A 26,846-nucleotide genomic window follows, 5' to 3' on the forward strand; every position below is an offset into this window, starting at 1 on the left:
ATGTTCTCCCCTCCAATTTTGAGGCAATGACATCCAGAAAAAAAAGCAACATGCTTCTTTCTTTGGGACACACTCAGTTCCCTAAGATAATAAAAAAGATGGAAGAAAACTTGATGTAAATAGGTCCACCAAACCTCGTCTCTAGGATCAAGAACTGTTTTCAACTGAATGAGTAAAAGAAAGCCAAGAAAACTCTTGAAATTGCTACTGTGAGAATACTATAACCTATTAACATACAACTCCAAAATGTAAAATGCTACCAGAAATTTTGCTGCTACTTTCTAATAAAGAGTCATTGTTTAGTTTGTTTTGTAATTCTGTTTATGACCGCTACCCTAAATAACAAGATCGACCCTTTTAGGAATATTAAAGTGGGGGTGTCTGGGTGGCTCAGTGGTTAAGCATCTGCCTTTGGCTCAGGGCATGATCTTGGGAGTCCCAGGATGGAGCCTGCTTCTCCCTCTGCCTCTCTCTCTCTCTGTGTGTGTGTGTGTCTCTCATGGATAAATAAATAAAATCTAAAAAAAAAAAAAAAAAGGAATATTAAAGTGCTGTTAATATCAGACAAAAACGACAATTCACAGGCATGTTTGTTCTGCCCTTGTTACTTTGAGGACTATGAACAACTGAAGTTGTAAGGGATTCAGATTTTCTTTACTGACAGTGAAAAACAATTACCAGCAAAGGCTTTGCATTTTTCTCATCTCTTTTTCACATGCACTATGTCACTGGATTCTCAGACCAGGCAGGCAATGAGCTTCATAGCGCAGAATCCTCATGGAACCTCCAGAGTAACTCACCTGCCTAAGTGACAACACAATTCTCTTTGTATTGCCATAGCTCCTAATTACTTTCGTTTAACTCAAATGAGGGTAGTATTGAGAAAATAGTTGATTTTAAGAATAATTCTGATAGACACCACATTAAATCATACAAGTGAAAACAATCTTTGTTGCAATGAAGTAGTAGAATCCTTTCCATTTACAAAATGTTTTCACAGATATTCTCTCCCCCCTTTTTACTTGAAGTTTGTAAGAGTTCTGTGTTTCCCTATTTTTCAAGTAAGAAGAGAGGCTAGGAAATGCAATTTACATAACAAGTTAAAAGAACTCAGTGATCTTTGAGTGGAGTGGAAGGGTCATTTCACAATCTAAAAACTGCCTTTCTATAATCTGCTCAGGTATTAAAGGAATTTAGCTTTTGCACGAAGACTTTAATGTCATGATTATTTTACCTTGTAAACGATTATAAAGAGTATGTGTTTCAGAATGTGCTTTAAGAATAATTACTGCAAAATTAATTCTGACTGGTAAGACCAGTCATAAGCATATGTGGTTGTATTATTAACCTCGGTCTTCTTAAAGCAGGATCAAGGAGAGGACTTGGTGATATTTTCATTCATTCTTCTTTGAAAGCATCTATGAGGTCAAACGAGCCAAACCTCGCTTCTTCCACAGCAGCGGGAGAGAAAGGACCAAGTGGGAAGCTTTCCTGGCACCAATGGCTAACACGGAGATGGAGTCTGCACTCTGGGCAAGAGGGAGAGACTGCAACAAGACACATCTTCCTTGCCAGATGACACTCTTAAACATTTGATTCCACTTCCATGCCTTCTCCTTTTGAAATACTTAAGAAGATGGAAGGACAAGCAGGAGGCAGATAAGGTCCAAGAGGGATCATTAAGATCACCACATCTGTCAGCAGCTATATCTACTCCCGAGGGAGAATGCACTCAATGTCTTGTCTTGAAGTTACAAGGAAAACCAAGAATGGATGCTTCATGCCAACGTCCATTGTTTTGTTCCTTCCTCTGAATACAAGAGGCATATTTTTCTAAGTTCTTTTCTAAGTATTGCATGCTCAAGTCAGTGAGCCCACCAGGGAGGGTTAGATAGGAACAGGGGAACTTGTTACCCCAACAGCTCTAGTTCCCCAAGCTAATTCAGAAAAGTCCGTGGAAAGAGGTATATGTTAGTATAGATCATTATTAAAATCAACTATGACACAATTTCTAATTTCTCATATTGCTTGTACCCAAACGGAAACGCTCACCATAATTAAAGTTGCCCAAATTGCTGCTATATTTCCCACTAGGAGGATTATATATCTGCCTGGCATCCCTTTTTGGTCCTGCTGGAGATTTCTTGGGTGGTGAACCGGAAGTTGTATCTTCATTGGCTCTCTTTTGCCTACAATGGTAAGAACGGCAATAAAAAAATTCTATTACCGGACACTATTAATACACTTGTAATTTAGTGTATCAGTCACAAAAAGACATCCTAAAGATGATACTCACATCAGAAAAAAGGAAATAACTTTTGAGTTAAGAAATTAACTGTGCCTTAGTTATACAGACAATACCAGAGGGCATTTACAAGGCTTTAAAATAATCTGGAATATGTAGCTACAAAGACTGTAAGGTCAAGTGACTGAGTTTGTAAAACTTGTCAGAAGTCTAGTTATGTCATAGGAACAGACAAGCCTGAAAATTCCAGGGTTGTATTCCACTAGTTTATTCCATACATACTGCAATTAGACCTTATATCTTAAGTCATGCTTCTAATACTCATAGTTTAACATCTTATTAAGATTATTGATTACTGATAAGGTACCAAACAACAGAATTCAGGTTTTCATACTTATAAATCCTGAATATTAGAATACTTAAATCTCGTTTAAATATATCTTACCCAATTTCAACCTTCTGTACAGGTTTCCAGGACAATGTTACTGTGCTTTTATAAGAAGGAGGAATGTGGAAGAGATCCTGAAAAGACAAAATGAGACAAGATTTTTAATATATTTGGTGGTATGGGGGGGGATGGTGCGGGCAGGAAACATGGAGACATCTTAAAGACAAACTTTAGGAGAGAGTAAGCTCTGATCTATCCTTCCTGTTCACCTAAAAAAAAATTGCAAGAGAAAAAACAAACACAATTATGTTTATAAATTGCACCTATTACACTTCATTAATGTCATTTTGTGTACATCACCTTCAACTGTAGCTAATTTTTTTTTTCTTTTTTTTAGATTTTTGCACAGATGCAGTCACCAAGATGCTTTAAGGGAAAAAGAATGGTATAATATAATCTGCATTTGCTTTTGCAGACTTTTAAGTGGTTAAAAATTTGAACACAATTAGAAAACTAAAGACCTGGCTAATCATATTCCTAAAGATCTATAAATTACCAGTAAGAAAAAACTCACAAGACTTAAATATGTTAGTACGTGGTAATGCAAATGTTTGCTGAATTTAAATGATAAAGTAATCCAGAAATGAAATAACCTAATATGCTATCCTCAAAACTTGGATTGTCTAAACGTATTTATTCTTAGTATTTTGCCTAACATTTCTTATCAGTTTTTGATTCTTTTTAAAACATGAGAGACACAGAGAAAGGCAGAGACACAGGCAGAGCGAGAATCCGGCTCCCCGCGGGAAGCTCGATGTGGGACTCGATCCTGGGACCCCGGGGATTATGCCCTGAGCTGAAGGCAGATGCTCAACTACTGAGCCACCCAGGTGTCCCTTTTTTTTTTTTTTTTAAGATTTTATTTATTTGAGAGAGAGGAAGAGAGAGTAAGCAGGAGCAGACTCTGCACTGGGGGCAGAGCCCCATGTGGGGCTCAGTCCTATGACCTGGAGATCATGGCCTGGACCAAAACCAAGAGTTGGACACCCAACTGACTAAGCCACTCAGGTGCCCCATTCTGATTTTTATATACATGTAAAATTTGATTGAACTGTGTTCTTGGGCAGCCTGGGTGGCTCAGCGGTTTAGCACCGCCTGCAGCCCAGGGCGTGACCATGGAGACCCAGGATCGAGTCCCACGTCAGGCTCCCTGCATGGAGCCTGCTTCTGCCTCTGCCTGTGTCTCTGCCTCTCTCTCTCTCTCTCTCTCTCTGTGTCTCTATGAATAAATAAATAAAATCTTAAAAAACAAAACAAAACTGTGTTCTTTCCACCGTTAAATATACTAATAAAAAGCACCTTCTACTACATGAAACTGAAGTCTACTTACTATGCCAGATAAAGGTAGGGAATTAGTCAGTAGTAAAGTCCTTTGGATCAAAAATGCTTGAAGCTTCTAACTGTACTGATTTAGCATATGATACTGTTATTAAGGAAGGGATTTTACTGTATCTAAATGAGAAAATTGGGATGCCTGGGTGGCTCAGCGGTTGTCTGCCTTCGGCCCAGGGCATGATCCTGGAGACCTAGGATCAAGTCCCACATTGGGTTCCCCTGCAGGGAGCCTGCTTCTCCCTCTGCTTGTGTCTCTGCCTCTCTCTCTGTGTCTCTCATGAATAAATAAAATCCTTAAAATAAATAAATAAATAGATAAATAAATAAATTTATTTGTGGTAATCATTTCACTATATATGTATGCTAATCATGTTGTATACAGTGACGTGTGTAAATTATTCCTCAAAAAATCTCACATTTTAATATATGAATTCATGGTTTGAAATTACTATTTTTAAGTTTGAAATAAGTGGTGGCTATGATTATGGGAAGAGCTCAAATGTCCACTGACTGATGATGAATGGATAAAGATGGTGTGTGTATGTAGCTACACACACACACACACACACACACACACACACACACACACTGGAATATTACTCAGCCATCAAAAAGAATGAAATCTTGCCATTTGCAACAATGTGGGTGGAACTGGAATGTAGTATGCTAAGTGAAATAAATCAGAAAAAGAAATATGATTTCATTCATATGTGGAAATTTTTTTAAAAAAAGATTTATTTATTTATTATTTATTTATGATAGACATAGAGAGAGAGAGGCAGAGACTGAGGAGGAGGGAGACATATGTGGAATTTAGGAAACAAAATAGAGACAGGGAAAGGGAAGGAAAAATAAAGTAAGATAAAAATAGGGAGGCAAACCCTAAGAGACTCTATAGTTAAGATGGATGAGCTATGGGGATCCCTGGGTGGCTCAGTGGTTGAGCGCCTGCCTTCAGCTCAGGGTGTGACCCCGGGGTCCTGGGATCAAGTCCTCCATCGGGCTGGGCTCCCTGCATAGAGCCTGCTTCTCCCTCTGCCTGTGTCTCTGCCCCTCTCTCTGTCTCCCTCATGAATAAATAAATAAAATCTTAAAAAAAAAAAAAAGAGGGACGACCTAAAAGAGTGATGGGCACAAAAAAAGACACTTGGGGGCACCTGGATGAGTCAGTTAAGCATCTTCCCTCTGCTCAGGACATAGTCCCTGGGGCCTGAGATTGAGCCCTTCCTTAGCAAAGAGCCCAATTCTCTGTCCGCCTTTCCCTCATGCTCTCTCTTGCTATCTATCTCTCACTCAAATAAATAAATAAAACCTAAAAAAACAAAGGCACTTGTTGGGATGAACACAGGGTGTTTTATGTAAGTACTAAGTCACTGAATTCTACTTCTGAAACCAGTACTACACTTATGTTAACTAACTTGAATTTAAATTGAAAAAAAAAAAAAAAGAGTAAATGGTTTCTGTTATAAACATTTTCTCAGGAGATAAGAGCATTCATACCTCTTCTCTTTCCATGACACTCACCCCTTACTGTTTCACTGTTGCATTCTCTGAAAAGTTTCTCTCTTCTGATTAAAAGTAATTATTGCATGGGATTTTTAATTTTTACCAGATTAGTGTTAGGGTTTACCATTAGTCCTAATTTTGTTACTGTCAAGCTTTGTGCTCTAGGTGTTAGAAATATTATTTCTTTTTTTCTACCTGGCTATAATACTGTTAACTTCTAGAAATAGATGATGGTTACTTTGTTGTGATCTCCCCCTCCATTGTCTTTTGTTGGGTTAATGGATACCTGGGGAGGGTAAATAGAGCTGAAGGATATTATGCTTTAATAGTAAGGTAAGATCTTAGCCTACAGTACAGAAAGCTCTCAATTTATTACATAGACAGTTAACAGAAAAGACCACAGGGAAACATTTCATGGGCCACACAGGCTCGTCCATCCTTAATGTAAGCAAAGCAGGGTTTTACTGGCCATTTGAAAGGAACTAACAGACCACTAGAACTTAAATCAGTGAAATTTCTGAGTCTAAATGTCTTTGCTCCAATGCTTTGGGCCACAGAAAATCTGCAGGCCTCCTTTTGTTTGCAGTGTTTTTGCAATAACTTTTAAATAAAACAAAATATATGACTTTATGATAGCTACAGCAATGGCACTTGGTATTGTAAAAAGCATAAAGCCTTAAAAGGCCAAACATCTGGAATACAATGGTATTTCCCCTTTAACGGTACCATTAAAGACCTAAAGACACATGGATAGCCTCTTGCACTTTCTAGGTAGCTGGAAGGACTGGGTAAGAAAGGAATGCTAAAAATAAAAAAAAAAAAAGCAAAAAAAACAAAACCAGACACCCCCCCCCAAAAAAAAACCCCAACCCACTTACCTTGATTAAAACATTAATATTATTTGTTATTTTCAGTGCAACAACTTTAATCTTGTTCTGCAAAAGGAAAACAAAATTAAAGTGCCAATAACTTTTAGGAAGCATATCCCATTCCCATATAGAACTAGAATCATTACACTTTTTTTCAGGATCATTTCTGCTTATTCCCACTTCTAGACTCTAAATGAGTGTAGAGATGGCAAAGAAAGCAAATAATCTTTATGTTCCCTTGACAGGTTAGAACATTAAAGTGTTATCATCATTTATTTGAAAAAATGAGTGAAGGACAGCTCAAATTCACATAGGGGTTGTTTTAAAAGTCATCAGCTTAAGTTACAGGAAGACATAATGAAAATTTACTATCTCATTAGAACTGGGATGAAGATTGATCAGAACAGGTGAGGTCGGAGAAATGCAAAAATCCCAACACAAACACACATATAGTCTGGTACAGAATTGGCAATTTAATCTTTTTTTCAATGTAAATTGGTATTTGGTTTTCAAAAAGGTAAAATTAAAATATCACAAACGTCAATTAAATATTTGAACAAAATGTACTAAAGAGAGCCTAGTGAAAGACTGGTATGTATCTAAGTTTGGTAACACTTCACAAACTTGGAAATATTTGAAATATTTCAACAAGGATAAAAATATAGCTTAGCAAATAAATAGGCAGACACTCTTCTAACATTATCCTGTGTCTTCAACAAAGACTTGTATTACCAGTTCAAATACAGTCAAATGTTACATTTCAACATAAGAATCGAGCCTGGATATGTACTATATGCTGGCTATTAAAAAGAAATTTCCTTATAAGATGTGACCCAGTATTCTTACCTCTTCTGTTTTTAAGGCCTCGCCTGTTTTACCCTGCAGAGCCAAGCGAAGTTGTCGGATATAAACCTGTAGACCCCGTGCAAAGTACTGCAGCCTAAATAAACAAGCATTGGCTAATTAGCAAATCACTTTGTCAACTTTGCTTTTAAACAGAGAATCTTCTACTATAGCTAAATGTTCTTAACAGTAAAGATAATTTTTAAAGGAATTTTAAAAATTACCAATATATGATCACAAGAGATACATAAATAAGTGAAATAAAAGCAGTTTTCCTTTACCAAAAATGCGAGTAAATCCACACTCAACCTGGCAGGGAAAGATTTGTAACACTGTTCTTGTTATGTCAAAATGCAAGGCATGGTCAGAGTGAACCAACTTCAGGAGCCATGGATAAGAATCAGGTGGCCTGGGTTCTACTCTTTCAGTGGCCAACTGAAGGTCAAGTGACCTTGGACAAGTCACTTTAACCTCTAAGTATTTACCTGCTAACAAGGGATGTGTCTGACCCTCAAGGTCTAGTTAAAAATAAAACCAAACCGCAGATTGGAGAATTTATTATAAACACACATAAATCTCAAAGACTTCAAAGTAATACCTTTTTCAAGTGAAGGCAGTATATAGCCTTCCAGGAACTCTGCTTAATAACCTGGCATCATTTTTTTTTAATGTTTGGAGTTATTGCTTAACTTGCTGCTTCTGATCAAATGTTTTACCAAGTATTAAACCATTGTCTTACCAAAGAGTAGAGGATGGTAACAGATGATGCAAGTGGCCAAGCATTTCAAAGTTTAAGATGTGAAGTTGTTAATAAAATGATTCAATATGAAATGTGTTCATGAAAATAACGTATGATTTCTCTAGTGTTGCTCCTCTAGAACACTCTAAGACATTAACCACGAGTTTACAGAGTATCCATGATGTGCCAGGCACTGCGCTCAATGAGGCAGGTGCTGTTATCATTTAAGTAACTGCTGAGGAAGATCTGGGAGTTAGGTTGGGAACCTGCTCAAGATTATAAAGCAAGTAAAAAAAAAAAAAAAAAAAAAAAAAGATTATAAAGCAAGTGAGGAGAGTGAGTCTGTTTTTGAAAAAGTTCCTTCCCTGACCTGGATTTGTTATGCCACAGGTTTATATACATTCCTGTTTTGAGGGTGTTCCATTTTGTCCCACGGGGTAAGGCAGGGTTGGGAGACAGCTCTTGTAAAAGGAAAAGAAAACCAAGGGAATATCAAGATAGCCATCATCTTTGCCAACAATCGGACCACTTCAATTATACATCACCTAATTTTAAAATCTTTCAGTTTTTCTGCATTTAGCTTGGCTGTTAAAAAATCTGGAAGTTTTCTGCCCAGCTGATGGAAGCTGTACAACAAACATTCCACATAGCTGAACTGCAGCTTGGGTTCTTCATTACCAGCATTCTCCCCATTTTCTGCTTCTTCTGGAGGGAGAGGCATGTACTCCTAAGAGATGAAAATATAGAGATATTTGCAATCTGCTATAAATGCTCTAATTATAAACATACAGTGAAGTAACTGCAGGGCATGCTTTTAAGGCATGAAGCATTAAAAACTACCAAAATCAGAAATTTAGGTAAGCTATCCTTTCTACTTTTTGGATCAATGATCTAGCCTCCTCGACATTAGATAGCTGTTGCTACCACCACCACCACTATTACTACTATTATTACTGACAGTGAAGTAGATAACCTTTATTAAACACTTATACAAATGAAGGAAGTTCTGAGTGTAGGTAATTTTTTTTTAAACATTTTATTTATTTCTTCATGAGAGACACAGAGAGAGGCAGAGACACAGGCAGAGGAAGAAGAAGGCTCCTTGCAGGAGCCCGACATGGGACTCGATCCTGGGACCCCGGGGTCATGCCCTGAGCCAAAGGCAGGCGCTCAACCACTGAACCACCCACACGCCCCTGTAATTATTCTATGGTGAAACAGTAAGCTGAAGAATCAGGATTCAATCTAGATTTGCCACCAAAAGCTGATGCTTTTAACCATTTTATTAAGCTAATTCCAAAAATGTTTTATGAACATTTTCCTACATTGTTTGACTCTCGTTACATTACAAGTACTGCCAAATGCATTCGATACCAGTGCTGTGAGTCCCTGGTAGGGGTTACATGTCTGGAAGAGCTCCAGATGCTGGATGACTCCATTCATCACATTACAGGTCTAATGCTTATCACTCATTGTGTCAGGTATACAAGTGCTTACATCCAACAAGGAAATCACTTGGTGATGCTGAAAATGATTTTAGCAGATGGCCTATTTTCTCCAAAATTATGACTTGAATGACTTTATTTCCTAGCAGCTATAGCTACTTGGCCTTGTGCAGCAACCTGGAGCAAATGTGAAAAATATTTTGATAAAGGAATACCAAAAAGATCTACTATAAAAACCCTGTGTTATCTTTTATGCAAAGCATCAACAACAAAAGAAATACCAAAGATTTTCTTTTAAAAGCAGAGAACATGTGGCCCGAACAACTAAAAACACCTGCTAGAATCATTCTAATTACTCTACCCAATCTGAATTTCAAAAGTTGGTTCTCTAGAAATTATACCACACTATTAGACTCTGGGATTACACACTGACTATGCCATAAGAAAAGAAAAAAAGTCCTTACCAATAACTTGTCAAATAGTTTCCTTAAATTTGTTTCTAGCTTTTCCATGTCACCACAAAATGAACTCATTTCTGCCAAGAGTTTCAATACCTAAAATACAGAATTCACTGTTAATAGCATTTTTTTTGAATGAGCAAGGGCTGTAAAATAATGATTCTAGGTAACTTTTTAAGACTTTCTGCTATAGCTTAATATTGTACTATGAAGAGACACTTAGGAAAACTCTTAACAGCAAAGAATTATTTACATTTAGAACGGGCTTCATTTGCTATTAAAGTTAGTCTCTGGACACTAACTCAAAGTATTGGTAATTTCAAGTATTCTTGAGGTCCATCTCTCCTTACTCAATCCCACTCTAATAAGCCAAACCCAGGACATCTGAAGCAAATGACAGTGTCTGTACACAGTGGGACTCTTGTGTATTCCAAAAACCTATGAGAAAATGGCACATACATTTCCACATTTCAGCTCAATTCAACAATCATTATTAAGTGCCTTTCAGAATCAGACTCTGCACTAGACTCTGGGGCTATGGAGATGAGTCAGTTAAATGTGAGATAAATGTGAAGTGTTACATGTGCTGTGGAAAAAAAGTATATGTACATTATATATTATGTATGTTCAGATACAAGGGAGAGAGTCATCAACTATACTGGAGTAGGGATAAAGGATATTTTGTGTTAAGCCAGTTTAAATATGATTCTATCAATTATGGATAGAGATAGGAACAGTCTTGAATTAAGCACCTTATTTAAAAGTATTAAAGCTACAAAGAGAAAGAGAATCATGAACACTACAGGCAGTGCTTTCCCAATGCAACAAACTTTCATTAAATTCATAAAGCATTCCTATGTGATTAACCCTGAGACAGATTACTAGCTAGCTCTCACACCTTTACTCTCTTAGAATCAGGTCTCTACCTTAGTGGCTTATATTTTTGTTAAAATATGGGAATGCCTTTTTAGTACTAAAGAAGACATTTTTCTCTTACCTCCAACTGTATATCAAGACCCTCCACTGGGGTAGTCAAGGAACTGAGGTTGGGGAGAACCTGCTCACAGAAGTAAGTCACAAACCTTGTGGAATGCACATTTTTCTGTAAAAATCCAAAGAACAATGAGTTGTCAAAAAAGGGGGGGGACAGTCTTTCACATAGAATAGTATATTATTTAATAAATGCTGAGCATGACAACATCAAGTACTGTGCTATAAATACAATACAGTGCATACCCCAGAAGCAACCTTTGTAGGCAATATACACTGTTGCAAAGTAACCTGGAGCACTGGGACATCTATCTGTTTTCCTCAATAATCATGTCAAATTTCTGGGGATATTTTAGCATTGAATTTTGTAGACTGTTCAAAAAGGAGAAAGGAGGAGTGTTTTTCAAATGATTCTATGCACATCCTGGAAGACTCATGCCCAGGGGAATCACAAAGCCAGAGATAAAGAGCTTATTTACCTAGGACAACAATCTGTTACAATTTTTTTTGAAAAAGCTAAATTACTAAACCAAATGCTTTAAGAACTCAGCCAAACCATAAAGTATGATGCAAAATCCTCTAGACTTTAAAAATGTCTCTAAACAAGACCTTAAAGAAATTTCTTGTGGTTTTGGGATCTCTCCAACCCCACTAAGGCCTCAATAAAGTAATATTCCCTCCACTGTGTTACTACTTTATGCAAAAGTTTGTGGAGAACACTCAAGGGAGTATCTACAGAAATACCAGCTTCAATAGAGTAATCAAAGTATTAAAGCTACAAGTGTAAAACAAGTGTGTAAAACAAAGAGCTCACAGAGAAGAGGGGCACCGCCTGCCGAGTGCACTGTAAGAGCCTGTCCACACAGTCAGGGTCCGAGGGGTTGAAGGTTTGTTCTAGGTCAGCCTGTTCAGCCACCAACTCTACGAGCTGCTGTCTTCCACTCACTGTCTGTAAGCTTTTTAACCCAGATAGTATCTTCATGAACAGGACAAATTCTTCACCAGTCACATCTTCTAGGACCTAGAAAGAGGTAATTTGGAATTATAGTACTATAAATAGGAATGATCAGTATTTTTTTTTTTTTTAGGAAAGATCAATATTGAAACAGTCTAAGGAATTTACTTCAGTTACTGAAGTCAGATTACTATTAATATTTCTGAAATACTGATGAGAGGACAACTTTTAGCTTCAGTCAATTTACCTTTAGAGTACACTATGTGTTCTCGGTGGGGTGCTGCATTGTCTCCAAAAGGGCAAAAGTTGGTTCCTGGGAAATTGTACTTTTTTTCTTATTTTAATGGATAAAGTACAGATACACAAACTATGCATAAATAGATATATCTGTGGCATTAGAATTTCATAGGAGAACGGCTAAGAAAAATCAGTCTAAAAAGGCTCTTTTTGGGGTGGTAAGCAAAAAAAGTAGAATTCTGTACTCAACTGTCAAATCAGATTCAATTTCTGGTATTTAAAAGCAGCTCGGTGGGCAGCCCGGGTGGCTCAGCGGTCTAGCACCTGCCTTCGGCCTGGGGTGTGATCCTGGAGACCCAGGATCGAGTCCCACGTCGGGCTTCCTGCGGGGAGCCTGCTTCTCCCTTGCCTGTGTCTCTGCCTCTCCCTCTCTGTGTCTCTCATGAATAAATAAATAAAATCTTAAAAAATAAAATAAAAGCAGCTCGGGGAACCTGGTTGGCTCAGTAGGTAGAGCATGCATACATCTTGGGGTTGTAAATTCAAGCCCCACATGAGGTATAGAGATTAAATAAAATCTTTAAAAATAAACAAAAGCAGCAATAAATCAATTAGCCAATTAACTCACATTAATATGGCAACTGTATACAAATTAGGAGATCATGCAAGTCTTAAGTGCTTTGCAGGAGTAGATCTTTTTTTTTAGATTTTATTTATTCATTCATGAGAGACACAAGAGAGAGGCAGAGACACAGGCAGAGGGAGAAGCAGGCACCCTGCAGGGAGCCTGATGGGGGACTTGATTCCTAGATCCTGGGATCACACCCTGAGCCAAAGGCAGACAGACTCCCAACCGCTGAGCCGCCCAGGCGTCCCCTGCATGAGTAGGTCTAAGCCTTTCTGTTCACGGACCAAAGAAACGAGCAATCATAACGTACTCCACTGTTTTACTAGCTGGGGCATGGGTGAAATGTTGATATTCCCAGCTGGAGAGCTGCTCCATTCGCTCTTATTGAAGAAATCTTATTAGTAAGCAAGTCAGTGGTACTGTTAGAGACAGTTGAATTTTCCTGAACATATATATAAAAGCAAAGATTTTCAAACTTTGGCACTTTATGAGTGAAAAGTTAGCTGTGACACATCTTGCAAATCTTAGCATCTCTAACTACACTAGATGCTGGGAGCACAGATAAGCATGGTATCCTGGGCTACAGTCATAAGGGGTAAGACAAAAAACCAGACATTTCAATATATTTCCTTGTCATTTTGAAATGACCCAGAATACTACAGAAGAATATCCTAAAATTGGGGAGAGGAATGGAAATTAGGTAAAATTTCCTGCAGGAAATGATTTGTACAGAATCCTTAAGAATACATATATTTGAAGGGTTAACACCATGAGAAAGATTTAAATGTGATCACATCCCTTTAAATCAACATGCTGATTCATCATTAGTGGTGACTAAAGTGCAAAATATAAGAAAAGGCTTGACATTCTGTGACGGTTCTAATGGAATATATCATTTTATACATAAGCTACATACAGCATTAATGAATACTGCTAATTTCAAATACACTCTTTTGTTTTAGAGAAGTCTTGCCAAATGATGACTAAAGCTTACCTTTTTGGATTCAGTTAGTATAAGTTCCTCTACTTCCTTTGTTAAGACTTCATCTGGTAAAGTCTTAAGTTTTGTAGAAAGGAATTTGATTGCCCGTTCTCTAACAATGTCCTCTCCTTGAAGTATTTGGCTAAACAAGCCACCTAAAGTCCCTGCAAGACAAAACACTCGTGTGTAGCAAGTCAGTTCTATATCTTAATAGAGTTTTCCTGTTTAACTCATTTAACAGTATTTCTTTTCTGGTGAGTTAATAAGCAGTCTGAATATCACGGCTTCTGGCTAAATTAGTTAGAAATTTCTACAGCCCCAACCATAACAGTAATCACATGCAATTGTTCATGTATTCAGAATCAGCTTGAGAATGACTTTCTTTTTAATTATTATTAATAAAAATAAACTAAGGTATTTTAGAGAATCTCTTTAATGTGGGAAAGGGAGTCTTCCAACAGATTTCTAATGGAAAGTTGTATCTGTTTTTGCAATTACTTCTGCTGGTTTTTTGAGTCACAAATATCTTTACCAAGCAGCTTTTTAAAAGAACACTTAGAACTTTTATGAAATAGATCAGTGGGTGAATCTGACTTTAATCCTTATTGAATAATGTCAATTATTATTATTTTTTAACACATCAAGCACAAGTGGGCCCTTACCTTTTGCATCCATCTTAAATATACTTAACAGGGCGTTGTTCACTAAGTTAAATTCTGCAGAGTCATCTGGATAAAGAACAAGTAGTACAATGTATGAATGCAATGAATGAAAAAATACTTGCTTTATTTTCAGATCTAAGGTTCAGCATAGTTTCTCACAGATTATATTGAAAGCAGACATATAACTAAGCATTCTTCTCAAGTACCAAGAAAACATACCTTATATCAGGGAAAGCTTTATGTTAAGATAGTACAATTAAGAAAACTACAGGAAATTGGGGAGAAAAATCATGATACATCAAAATTCCCAAAAGAATCACTATGTCTTATAAGCAGAATTAAAAACAAATAAAAACATTAGGAATTAGGTAATCCAATAAGCTTCCTACTACTGAATGAAAAAAAAAGAACTTTAATTTCGATTAGAGGTAATACTCTTCAGTCACAAAGAAAAAAAAAGCTAAAAAGAGTCATTTTTTCAAAGACAAGTTACATTTAGATAAAAGAGTAATAATAAGAGAATTCCTTACCTGTCTGCAGAAGTTGGGTTAGTATATCTGCCACTCGGGGAAGATTTTCTCCAGTGGCAAACTGAGGCAGCTCTTTAATTGCTTGCCGTCGAATCTGAATATAATTTCAAACAAAAAATTAACCAAATATGATCAACAGAGACTTCTAGCAGTTTTAGAAATAATTTACTCCAAATTAATATTCAAGCTTCACAGTATAATTAAAAGTGTGGTAGGAAGTGATGTTAAATACAATTACCTGATTGGAACAAATCAAAACCACAATGAGATCCCACCTCACCCCAGTGAGAATGGGGAAAATTAACAAGGCAGGAAACCACAAATGTTGGAGAGGATGTGAAGAAAGGGGAACCCTCCTGCACTGTTGGTGGGAATGTGAACTGGTGCAGCCACTCTGGAAAACTGTGTGGAGGTTCCTCAAAGAGTTAAAAATAGACCTGCCCTACGACCCAGCAATTGCACTGTTGGGGATTTACCCCAAAGATACAGATGCACTGAAACGCCGGGACACCTGCACCCCGATGTTTATAGCAGCAATGGCCACAATAGCCAAACTGTGGAAGGAGCCTCGGTGTCCATTGAAAGATGAATGGATAAAGAAAATGTGGTCTATGTATACAATGGAATATTCCTCAGCCATTAGAAATGACAAATACCCACCATTTGCTTCAGCGTGGATGGAACTGGAGGGTATTATGCTGAGAGAAATAAATCAATTGGAGAAGGACAAACATTATATGGTCTCATTCATTTGGGGAATATAAATAATAGTGAAAGGGAATAGAAGGGAAAGGAGAAATGGGTAGGAAATCTCAGAAAGGGAGACAGCACATGAGAGACTCCTAACTCTGGGAAACGAACTAGGGGTGGTGGAAAGGGAGGAGGGGCGGGGGGTGGGGGTGAATGGGTGACGGGCACTGAGGGGGGCACTTGACAGGATGAGCACTGGGTGTTATTCTGTATGTTGGCAAATTGAACACCAATAAAAAAAGGGTTGTTGAGTTTAAATATGATCATTCATGCCAAGGCCAAGCAGGTTGTCAGGCACATAGAAGAAACTCAATAACTATGTGTTGAATATATAATTATTCTAAAGAGTGTGCAAAGTAAAAAAAAAAAAAAAAAATTACCTGATTGGAGTAGACAGGTTTTGAGATCATAAACAATAGTTTATATATACTGATTACGGTATAGCTGTTGGGCCTTTACTATCTTTGGGCATCTACTACAGATGGCTAGAGTGGCAATGACCTATCCAGTAACTGTATTTACTTTAGAATTTCCAGTATAGAAATGAACTGGGGGTGGTGGAAGGGGAGGAGGGTGGGGGGTGGGGGTGACTAGGTGGCGGGCACTGAGGGGGGCACTTGACGGGATGAGCACTGGGTGTTATTCTGTATGTTGGCAAATTGAACACCAATAAAAAATAAATTTATTATTAAAAAAATTTTTAAAAATAGAATTTCCAGTATAACTACTTAATACAACATCTGTGAATAGATTCTGTACTTAATTCCAAATTTGTGGTCTTGATTTAGTTTGAAATGAAAATGGATAGAAGTTGTATCTAGCGAATTGTGCATAAAATGTTGGCAATTCACTAATTTCATTTGAAAAGCCAGGAGGTGATAATTGAAAATTCTAAGGAACCTGTATCAGCAGCCAGAAATGCTGATAGTTAATTATGTTTCAAGGAAAAACTATTTATTCTTATTCTAGTAGTCACATGTAATGATTACACAGACCAATTATTATTATTTTTTCTATGCATAGGAGTTAGGGGTATTGAAACTATATGATGTAACACTTAATATTTTAAATATCTAAGCAAGTACAAATTGATTGAAAACTAACAAATTTCATGTGCACAATGTATAATAATCCATGAAAAAATGTGATAACAGATAAGCAAAAGATTTTATGATTCTATGCCTTTTTCACAGTTGAGAGGTGGTGAGAGAATACATTTCCTTTCCTTTTTTTGAGAATACATTTTCTTAAACATAGATTTAAGTCTCAGTACGGCATCATGCCGAACCACACTGCGGTATTTCATTGTGCACTGATATGACTGGTGCTTCAATTACATTAGCTGCACAGAGAAAAAGTCTGAAAGTGGCAAGTGAGACATCTGAAAGCTTGTTCAAAGCATCAATCATAAACTTACTGATACATCTTCATCCTCACAGAGGTCTAACTGTGCATTGATAGCAGAATCAGCCAATTCTGGAAAATGTTTAAAGAATTTCGGAATAAACTGGGCTGCTAATCTTTTTTCCTTTGTACCACCTTTCACACCATCTAGTATCACTTGATAGGCATCTTTATGCTGAAAGAAAGAATAAAGCAGAAAAACAATTTTTAAGAATGGGAAGCTAAACAAATTTGAGTCTGCTGTAAATTAGAAAAGTTTTACATAGGCTAAAAAGTAGGGCTTATTTTTGGAGTTTTACTGCTTAAATTGGGCACCTATCTTCCTACCATCTTCTCCCCTGCCCCCTAAGCATTATTTGTCAATTGGGGAAGAGAGAAGGATGACTTGAATTTTAAATGGAGAAAGCAAGTAAGTTTGTTGACACACCAACGCTTCCTTCGTACTAGTGATTTCTGACCCTGACCTTGTGACGGTATCATGGTTTAAATATAAAGAATGTTATAGAATTCTCAAAGAATTGTGTTACGTTTACTTAATCATATTCATCTGATTGCAGTTAGCAATGATGAAGGTGGAGAGAATACCATCTTAAAATTAAGCAGTAGCAGGAAGGTTAGGAAACTTTTTTAGTTTCATTTATTTTATAATACAAAACGACAATTCATTCTAGATAGTCAACCTTGGATTAGATAGAGTCTAATGTCACATATTTAACTTTATATTAGAATAATACATTCAAAACTCATTGGTTTCCTTTTACTTATTTATGAGAGAGAAAGAGAGAAAGTGTGCATATGCACGTAAGTGCACACACGCATGCACACTGGAGGTGGGCAAGAGGGAGAGGGAGTCTCCAGCCGACTCCATGCTCAGTGCAGAGCCCAGCAAGCAAGAGGCTTGACCTCACAATCCTGAAATCACGACCTGAGCTGAAATCAAGAGTTGGATGCTTAATCGAATGAGCCACCTGGATACCACTCATTTGTTTCCTTTCAAAAAAAAACTTCAAAAGTGCTTCTCTCAGATACTCATGATGTGAAGAGTCAACGAGTTCCCAATCCCTCTTACACTCTTACCACCAAACTAGTCCTTTTCTTTCTTTTTTTAAAAAAATATTTTATTTATTTGTTCATGAGACACAAAAAGAGAGGCAGAGACACAGGCAAAGGGAGAAGCAGGCTCCTCACAGGCAGCCCCATGCAGGACTCGATCCCAGGACTCCGGGGTCGCGGCCTGAGCCGCAGGCTGACACTCCACCAATGAGCCACCCAGGTGCCCAAAACTAGTCGTTTTCTTAAATGACAATGAGCAGGCTCGCAAAGAGGAGTAATAAATCCTGAGATTATAGATATATTTCTGTTCGGACATATGGATAAAACTTCTAATTACTGAAATGCATTAAACATTATAATAATACCAAATGTGCACTTACTGTTTTTACTGTGTTCAACACAATGTTCTAACTGCTTTGGATGTGCTTTAGATACTTCATGCCACCAAAAGGAAAATAACCAATAAAAATCCAATGGATTATGGAATTGCCCAAACTTTAGTTTTATAGTAACTTTTCTCATGGACAATACTATGTTAAGTGGAAAAAAGTAAAGCAAAATGTGAAGTTATTTAGGTACAGTAGGATCCTAATTAAGGACTTTACTATCAAAAATAGTGCTCTAGGGATCCCTGGGTGGCGCAGCGGTTTGGCGCCTGCCTTTGGCTCAGGGCGCGATCCTGGAGACCCGGGATCGAATCCCATATCGGGCTCCCGGTGCATGGAGCCTGCTTCTCCCTCTGCCTGTATCTCTGCCTCTCTCTCTCTCTCTGTGTGACTATCATAAATAAATAAATTAAAAAAAAATAGTGTTCTAGTATCAAAAGGCTATGGTCACAATGAGACCTTTTAAAGGCATAGGTTTTAATATGTTCTGCAAAAATATTAGATTAAAAGTTCAAATACTATCAACCTATCTAAAAAACATAAATTCTAAAAATTAGTTCTAAAAAACTAAAATTCAACCGATTGATGACTCCTTTTAATATCTTAAACATAACACCAACTCCTAAATATGAAAAATTTCTCTGAATTAATTTGCTTCTTCATGAAATGCAGAAACAAAATCAGTCTTCAGGAGTTACTACTTCAAAAGTATATTATGTGCTTTTTAATGCAAAGGTTTGAAAAATTATGGCTAACTTCTCTACCACTGTACATTCTGTGGTTTCCTCAATCTCCCAGAGAGACTTCATAAAATCGCAGTTTTAAACAGTTTTGATGTCCTTACTCTTTGCAGGGTATCAAATCCAATTTCCTTTAAATCAAATAAAGCTTTACTTATAAAGCCTTTTGAAGAAATTCCTTACGTTGTCTAAAATTAAATGAAGAATCCTTACTTCGAACAATTCATTCTCTTGCTAAGAAAAAAAAATCTGAATAGAATAAAAAGAAATCATTAGCAACATGTATTCAAAGCCTACTGGGACTGAGTAATGCCTTGTATACATGCCTCACAGAAATCCTGTGATTTAGGTGTTACTACTCTCCCTAGATTTTGCATGAGAAAACCAAAGCTCAGAAAGTGAAATAATTTGTCCAGAGCTAGCTACATCGCTAGTCAAGTAGCAGATCCAGATCTGAACATAGTTCTGATGGGCTCCAATCAAGACCTTTTCCCAGTACCAAGCTTCTTTAAGTTCTGAGATCTCTGTTAACAACAGAAGAGAGGAAGAAAGAGGAAGATCCTTGCCAGATCAAGGACCATAAAAGGTAAAATCTGGGTCCTAAATACAGCCTCCATACAGGCATGTACACTGACATACAGCATCCCAAACACAGTAAGTGCTTTGAAAAGTTAAGCATTTTATTTATTTTATTTTTTTTTAAATTTTTATTTATGATAGTCACAGGGAGAGAGAGAGAGAGAGGCAGAGACACAGGCAGAGGGAGAAGCAGGCTCCATGCACCGGGAGCCCATGTGGGATTCGATCCCGATGTGGGATTCGATCCCGGGTCTCCAGGATCGCGCCCTGGGCCAAAGGCAGGCGCCAAACCGCTGCGCCACCCAGGGATCCCCAAGTTAAGCATTTTAACATATTCAAACCAGAAATCAAAGTTTCTACCACTGGTAGGCATCAGTTTTATCAAATAATTTCTATAAATGTTACGAATAGACTTCAAACTGATTACCCTTTATAGAATGCAAAATAAAATGCTCTTCTTTGCCAGTTCTTTGTCTTCAACTGTAGTGTAGTGACAAGACTTTTTACAAAATCTCCCTAAACTTACTACTTCCAGTTTTCAAAGCAGGAAACAAAATATAAGGGAGATCTTCAGTGGTCACAGTGATTTAGTGACAGGCAGAGTGTAACCATAATAAAGTGCCCAAATACCACATGGTACTGCTTATTTTTTTTTCTCCTACAACAGTATATTTCAGCTAGATAGATTCGTGATCCTAATAAGTTTTAGTTGTAAATATTTTCATGTATCCTGAAACTACATATTTGTGTGTTTTTAACAGCAAATTTACAAAGCAAACTCTAAAGAAATCACTAAAATATTTTCAAGTAAAAAGTAAGATCCACGTTCAGATTTCTACAACAAAAAAATTTGTGACAGTGATTGTCAAAACACAACCAATATATTTAAGTGATCAGTGACATGCCAGGTAAAGCCATGTTTGAGACCAGGATGCAGCTTCTAAGAAATAAACAACTGTTTTCTTTATTAAGATTTATTTATTTGAGGGGGGAGGGGGCACGCTCGTGAGCTGGAGTGGGAGGAGCAGGAGGAGAGGGAGACTCTCAAGCAGACTGCCCAGCACAGAGCACTACAAGGGCCTCGATCTCACAACCTGGAGACCATGACCTGAACCAAAACCAAGAGCTGGCTGCTTAACCAACTGCACCACCCAGGCGCCCCTAAACATTATTTCAGAGAAGGAACAATGTAGTTTCAACATATTTCTCAAGTATCACATAAAAGGAAAACAGATAAAGCAAGCTTTATTTACTATTTTCTTAACTCAATAAACCTAGTTTGTATGTAATGTGGCTGACATACAGATGTATAACATAGTGATCGGACAGTCCTACGTATTACTCAGTGCTCACTACAATTAAGTGTAGTTACCATCTGTCACCATCCAACATTATTACATTATTGACAACACTTTTACTTATTTTTCAGAGATTACCAACTTGGCTGGTCTGTGATTTTAGCTAACCATGCAAAAAAAGGCACCAAGAGTGCTATTTCATGAACTTATAGAAGTCCATCCAGTCTACATACACTCTTCTGTGAAGAGCCGGTATACTCCCAGGTAAGAGAACAAAGGAGAATTTGGGAGTTCAGGCATTACTGAGCTTAGCTCATCCTAACTGCCCCAGTCCCTTCACAGGGGTTTGGCTTTTTTCTTTTTTTTAACTTAAAAAAAAATTTAACTACATAATACAAAACTAAATATATCTACATTTAAAAATTAAATAGATTCGCAAAAATTAGAAACAAATGTAAATAGTGGACCACAGCTTGCTCTATTACGGCCATTCGGGTGCTCTAAGCAGAGTACAGTGGGAAGGGGGTTGGGGAGTAAAGGAACACACAGCAGAAGAAGGAAAACTGAGGAAGCAGAAGCAGAACCCGAGTAGGGGAAGAGGAGCTGAACGGTAGGTGGAAAACAGGAGCTACAGGAGGGAAGACGACAGGGAGACTGGAAGGTTTTGAGGCACTGTATTATGCTTCAGTTAGAATTTATCACTTGAAGTTTGCTTATTAGAAAACACATTCATGCTTTAAATATATGATGTGAGCGTATAAAGTTCTCATCTTCATTTACATTATGTACGCACAGTAATTACATTGATGTATGATTTATTATATAGCACATTACATTGTGTAATTATTAACTTTATTATTAATATAATTATACTTGCTCTTTCTCTGAATGTACTTCTACTTTAAAGAAAAAAATGTCTCCTGAAGAACAAGGCACAGTGCGAGGAGAGAGACAAAAAAATGAGTCTTAACCTCAAGACTTTATAGTTTAGTAAGGGGATAAGAAAAGTTCTCAGGGAAATAAAATACAAGTCTCAAGTACTATAAATGAATTCACAGTGCCAAGGAGGTTCATCCAGAGAAAGATCTGATCTGTTTGAGGAAAATTTGCCGATAAACCTCGGAGAACTTGTGTTTTTCCTAATATATTCAGAAAGCATTACTCTCAAAGGAGTAGTGAAGAGGGCATTCCCTTCATGGCAGCAGCACGAGCAACTTGGTACTCAGCTCTTTGACAAAGGATAAAAATAAACATTAGAAGTTCTAGACTAAAAATTCAAATATGGTCTCCGAAATGTCCAGATAGGTACCTGCCAGGAAATGACCCTTGACTGTAAACCTTGTAAGTTAAATGAAAATCAGGGTTTGGTACACTAAGAATGTAAACTCTCATTAAAAAATCATCAGGGAGGGATCCCTGGGTGGCACAGCGGTTTGGCGCCTGCCTTTGGCCCAGGGCGCGATCCTGGAGACCCAGGATCGAATCCCACATCGGGCTCCCGGTGCATGGAGCCTGCTTCTCCCTCTGCCTGTGTCTCTGCCTCTCTCTCTCTCTCTGTGTGTGACTATCATAAATAAATAAAAATTAAAAAAAAATCATCAGGGGCGTTCCTTCCATTAAGTTGGCTCTTGCTTTTAGTTAAAATTCACATGCAATATCCTGAAACCCACTATCTTTTTCAGTGTGCAGTTTTAGGATTTTTCTCTAAAAGAGGAAAAGTTATTCCACAATAGAGCAGAATTAGTAGCCACTACGATTTGGCCAGCTTCAGTCCTCGCAGAATTCACTGAGGCTGACAAGTCCCTGCACTTCATTATGCACAGGTCTTTTCGTCTCAAACAGTTGCCTGACAGCTGTCATTGCAGTGTCGTGAAGGTGCCGATCTCACATCCTGCTAAGGAATCGTGCTAAAATTTTAGCAACTAGCACAGTGTTTAGCACGCGGTAGGCGCTCAAAGAATGTACTGAATAAATGAAACCGTGGGCCTTCACTGAAACCTGAATGAAAAAGCCCCTCTTCGTTTTTTTTTTTTTTTTTTTACGAACTTGTCTCTTAAACGCTCTTTCCAAATTGAAAGCAGATTTATGCCTTGAAAAAGACGTTTCTTGAACGTCTTGAGGGAGAACTCTCACTCTTACCTGGTATTTAAGATTAAAGATGACACTAAAAGGAAAACGTCAGCCACTCTCAAGTATTCAGGACGGATCTGTGAAATTTCAGTTTGGATTCTGTTTGCCCTAAGACTCTAAGTAGGTGGCTGTCAACTTTTTTTTACTATACAGCAAAAAGTGAGGGCGCAGGTATGGGACATGACCATGTCTACTGCTTCTAGTTTCCCTAAAAAATTCCTGACATACGTCTTTGGGAGGCAGATCCACAAACTGAGAATCACTGTTCTAGCTTCTACCTATCTCCTCAGCTGATCCGCGCTAAAGTCAACTTCAGGAATAATTTGCCACCATCTTCCTCAACTCTATCACGATGAAGGAGAATACCTTCACTACTAAATCTTGCTAGGAACAACGACGACGAAATCAAAATATGACTGATGATAGGTTTTCCAATCTTGTCTTACTGGGCCGAGAATTCCTCCCTGGGGGCTGACCTACACTCACCTGTCCTACATCCTCCAACACGCCCTCGGGACGTTTCTCACTGAAGCCCTCAAACTTCCCTAACAGATGGAAATATACAGGGGAGGAAAGTAACCTGGTACTTTACGCTGGTGAATCTGCAACTCTGGGGGAAGCTTAAGGAAGGCCCCGACATCCCAACTCTGGTGGTGGTGTTTGGCTCAGAAAGAAGTTACCTGAATTACGTGTGTCCAGAAAAAGGGGGCCGGGAGGGCCGGGCCAACGACAGGACCTGCCACTTCCCACTCGGCCGACAGAGGAGCAGGGAAATCACACGGGGTTCTAAGCACCGAGAAGACGCGGCCTAAGATCTCTAACAACACCGATCAGCCGTGCTTCTGGGAGAGCCGCTTCTTCTCCCCCAAAACACGGGGGAGAACACGGGGGGGGGACACACTGCGGGGGGCTCCTGCGGCGGCTGTTTACAGCTGCCTGTCCCCGCCACCCCCGTCCCGCGGGTCTGTCTCCTGCACAACACTCTGGGGGGGGGGCACCCATCCTTCTTGTTTATCACTTTCCGGGGGAAGGGGGGCACCCATCCTTGTTATTCACCACCTTCCGGGGAGGCACCCATCCTTATTTATTACTTTCCGGGGGAAGGGGGGCACCCATCTTTCTTATTACTTCCTGGGGGGGGCACCCATCCTTCCTATTCACCACTTCCCGGGGGGGCACCCATCTTCCGCACCCTCCTCACTCACCCCTTCCCGGGGGGGGGGGCCCAGCACCCATCCCCCATCCCCTCCCCCAGGGCCCGACCCAGGGGCGCCCAGAGAACTCTCCAGGCCGCAGCCCGCGCCCCGCTCCCGCTTCCCCCGACCCGCGCAGGGCCGCTGTTGCTTCGCCGTGTCGCGGCCCGAGAGCTCCCGGTTGGCGGGCCGAGGGCGGGGCTGCGCGGGGAGCAGCGGGGGGCGCGGCGGGCGCGGGGGCGCGGCTGGGGGCGGGAGCGGGGGCCGGGCCTGGGGGCGCCGCCGGAGGCCGCGGGCGCCGGGCCCTGCAGGCCGCGGGGACCCACCTGGCCCACTTGCTCCGTGGCGTCGGCCAGGATGCCGTAGTTGCGGTAAAGCTCCTCCACGCTCGGCATGCTGAGCGCCAAGCCCGGGCCCGTCGCGCTGTCGTCGCGCTCGCCGCCGCCGCCGCCGTCCGAGCCCGCGACCCGCACCCTTACACCTCCCGCCGCCGCCAGGGCCGCCGCCGGTCACCGCGCTCAGCCCGGCCCCGCCCCCCACGTCTGCGGAGCGCCCGGCGCGCAGGGAGCGGCCTCCACGGGCGGACGGCGCGCCGCCGGGGCCGCGAGCGCCCCCTGCCGCCCGGCGGTGCAAAGGGCGGCGGCGGCTCCAGCCGCGCGGGCTCCTGGGAGCGGGGGGCGGGGGCGTGGAGGGGCTCCCGGCGGCGCGGAGGGCGACCCGGGGATGCGAGTCTGCTCGTGGACCACGAAGGCGGCTGGGACGGTTCCAGCGGGGAGCCGCAGAGGGCGAGCCAGCTCACTGTGTGCAGAGCACGCTCCCGCAGTGGTCAGCAGACACTTGGGCTCACACGAGGATCGTCACCGTGGGGGCGCCCCGGGGGGGCTCAGCGGCGGAGCATCGGCCCAATGCTCATGGCGTGACCCCGGGTCCCGGGATCGAGTCCCGCCTCGGGTGCTCCCTCCTCTGCGTGGGTCTCTGCCTCTGTGTCCCTCTCATGAATAAATAAATAAAATCAGCTAAAAAAGAATATTAAAATAAGTAAATAAATAATAAATAACATAAATATGAAATATAAAGAAATAAATAAATAAACTAATAATAAATGAATATAAAATATAAATAAATAAACAATAAATAAATAAATAAATAAATAAATAAAGGATGCACAAGGAGAGGAATTGCTGAGGTTTGGCTCGGTTTTGTTTCTGACAGATGTGCTTAGAGACGTGGGCTGCGGAGGGCCCGGCTCTCTCCGTCCCCCGAACCTGGGTCCCTTTGGAGGACCCAGTGGACTCCCTTTGGAGGACTCCGGTGCCGGTGGCCAGGAGATGCCAAGCATGCTGCTGGAGGCGTGCTGAGCAAGTCTGGCTCTCCTGGGGCCGCAGGGAGGAGGTGGGGACCTGGGGACCCACCTGTAGGGTGGAGGTGGGGACCTGGGGACCCACCTGCATCCCGAGCTGCTGCGGGAGCCAGGGGGTGGGCCCTGCGGCTGGGAGGTGAAGGGTCATCCAGAGGCCCTCCCCAGGGACCTTCTGCCTGAGAGTGACAAAGCCCCGTGACAAGGGTCAAGGGCAGCAGGGACAAGGCGGTGATGGAGAACAGTGAATCAGCCCCTCCTGGAGGCCCACAGGGCGGCCCAGGCCTGAGACCTGGTTTCTACCAATGTCTGGAGTGGGGCCCGGTTCAAGACCTTTCTTCTTTCTTTTTTAAAAAAGATTTTATTTATTTATTCATGAGAGAGAGAGAGAGAGAGAGACTGAGGCAGAGGGAGAAGCAGGCTCCACGCAAGGAGCCCGATGTGGGACTCGATCCGGGGCCTCCAGGGTGACACCCTGGGCTGAAGGCAGCCCTAAACCGCTGAGCCACCCGGGCTGCCCATTTCCTTCTTCTTCTTTTTTTTTTTTTTTAAATAAAGATTGTATTGATTTGCTAGAGAGAGCACTCGCACGTGCAGGCGGGGGAGGAGCACAGGGAGCCTGACTCAGTCTCCCTCCAGGACCTCAGGATCGCCACCTGAATAGAGGGTAGCCGCTGAACCCCGGAGCCACCCAGGCGCCCCCAAGCCCTTCCTGGGTACTAATGTCCCCTCTCCTGGCTCCCGTAGTGCCCGGGAGGGCTCAGAGACGCCTTCCAAAGCTAGGGATGCGGGGCAGAGGGGCAGGACAGGAAGGAGGCCCCAGCTGGAGCAGAGACCTGATTGCAAATCAAATTTGGCCTTGGGGTTCACACGTTGGCATGGACAGTTTCATTTCTGACCTGAGGACTGTCTTTTTTTTTTAAAGATTCTATTTATTTATTCATGATAGAGAGAGACAAGCAGAGGGAGAACAGGCTCCCGGCGGGGAGCTGGATGAGGGACTCGATCGGGGACCAGGGGTCACCCCTGAGCCCAAGGTGGATGCTCCATCGCTGAGCCCTGGAGCCTCTCCTTCACACCTAAT

The 26,846-nt window shown here is 40.5% G+C and overlaps 1 protein-coding gene across 2 annotated transcripts in view; it reads right to left on the minus strand.

Moving 5' to 3' along the window:
• Window positions 1–24,922, minus strand: part of API5 (apoptosis inhibitor 5) — a 29,374-nt gene extending 4,452 nt beyond the window's left edge. For both annotated transcript variants that reach the window (XM_055301189.1, XM_055301188.1), the window contains exons 1-13: window positions 24,732–24,922; window positions 17,040–17,201; window positions 14,873–14,966; window positions 14,343–14,408; window positions 13,693–13,844; window positions 11,693–11,899; window positions 10,886–10,990; window positions 9,895–9,984; window positions 8,531–8,712; window positions 7,250–7,343; window positions 6,413–6,469; window positions 2,691–2,767; window positions 2,053–2,189 (exon numbers count right to left, since the gene is read on the minus strand). In XM_055301189.1, the coding sequence (XP_055157164.1) occupies window positions 2,053–2,189; window positions 2,691–2,767; window positions 6,413–6,469; window positions 7,250–7,343; window positions 8,531–8,712; window positions 9,895–9,984; window positions 10,886–10,990; window positions 11,693–11,899; window positions 13,693–13,844; window positions 14,343–14,408; window positions 14,873–14,966; window positions 17,040–17,201; window positions 24,732–24,800 (1,492 nt within the window). In that variant the 5' untranslated portion in view covers window positions 24,801–24,922. The remainder of the gene's footprint in view (window positions 1–2,052; window positions 2,190–2,690; window positions 2,768–6,412; window positions 6,470–7,249; window positions 7,344–8,530; window positions 8,713–9,894; window positions 9,985–10,885; window positions 10,991–11,692; window positions 11,900–13,692; window positions 13,845–14,342; window positions 14,409–14,872; window positions 14,967–17,039; window positions 17,202–24,731) is intronic.
• Window positions 24,923–26,846: the final 1,924 nt, after the last annotated feature.

This window comes from Nyctereutes procyonoides, unplaced genomic scaffold, assembly GCF_905146905.1.
Source record: "Nyctereutes procyonoides isolate TBG_1078 unplaced genomic scaffold, NYPRO_anot_genome, whole genome shotgun sequence".
NCBI lineage: Eukaryota > Metazoa > Chordata > Mammalia > Carnivora > Canidae > Nyctereutes > Nyctereutes procyonoides.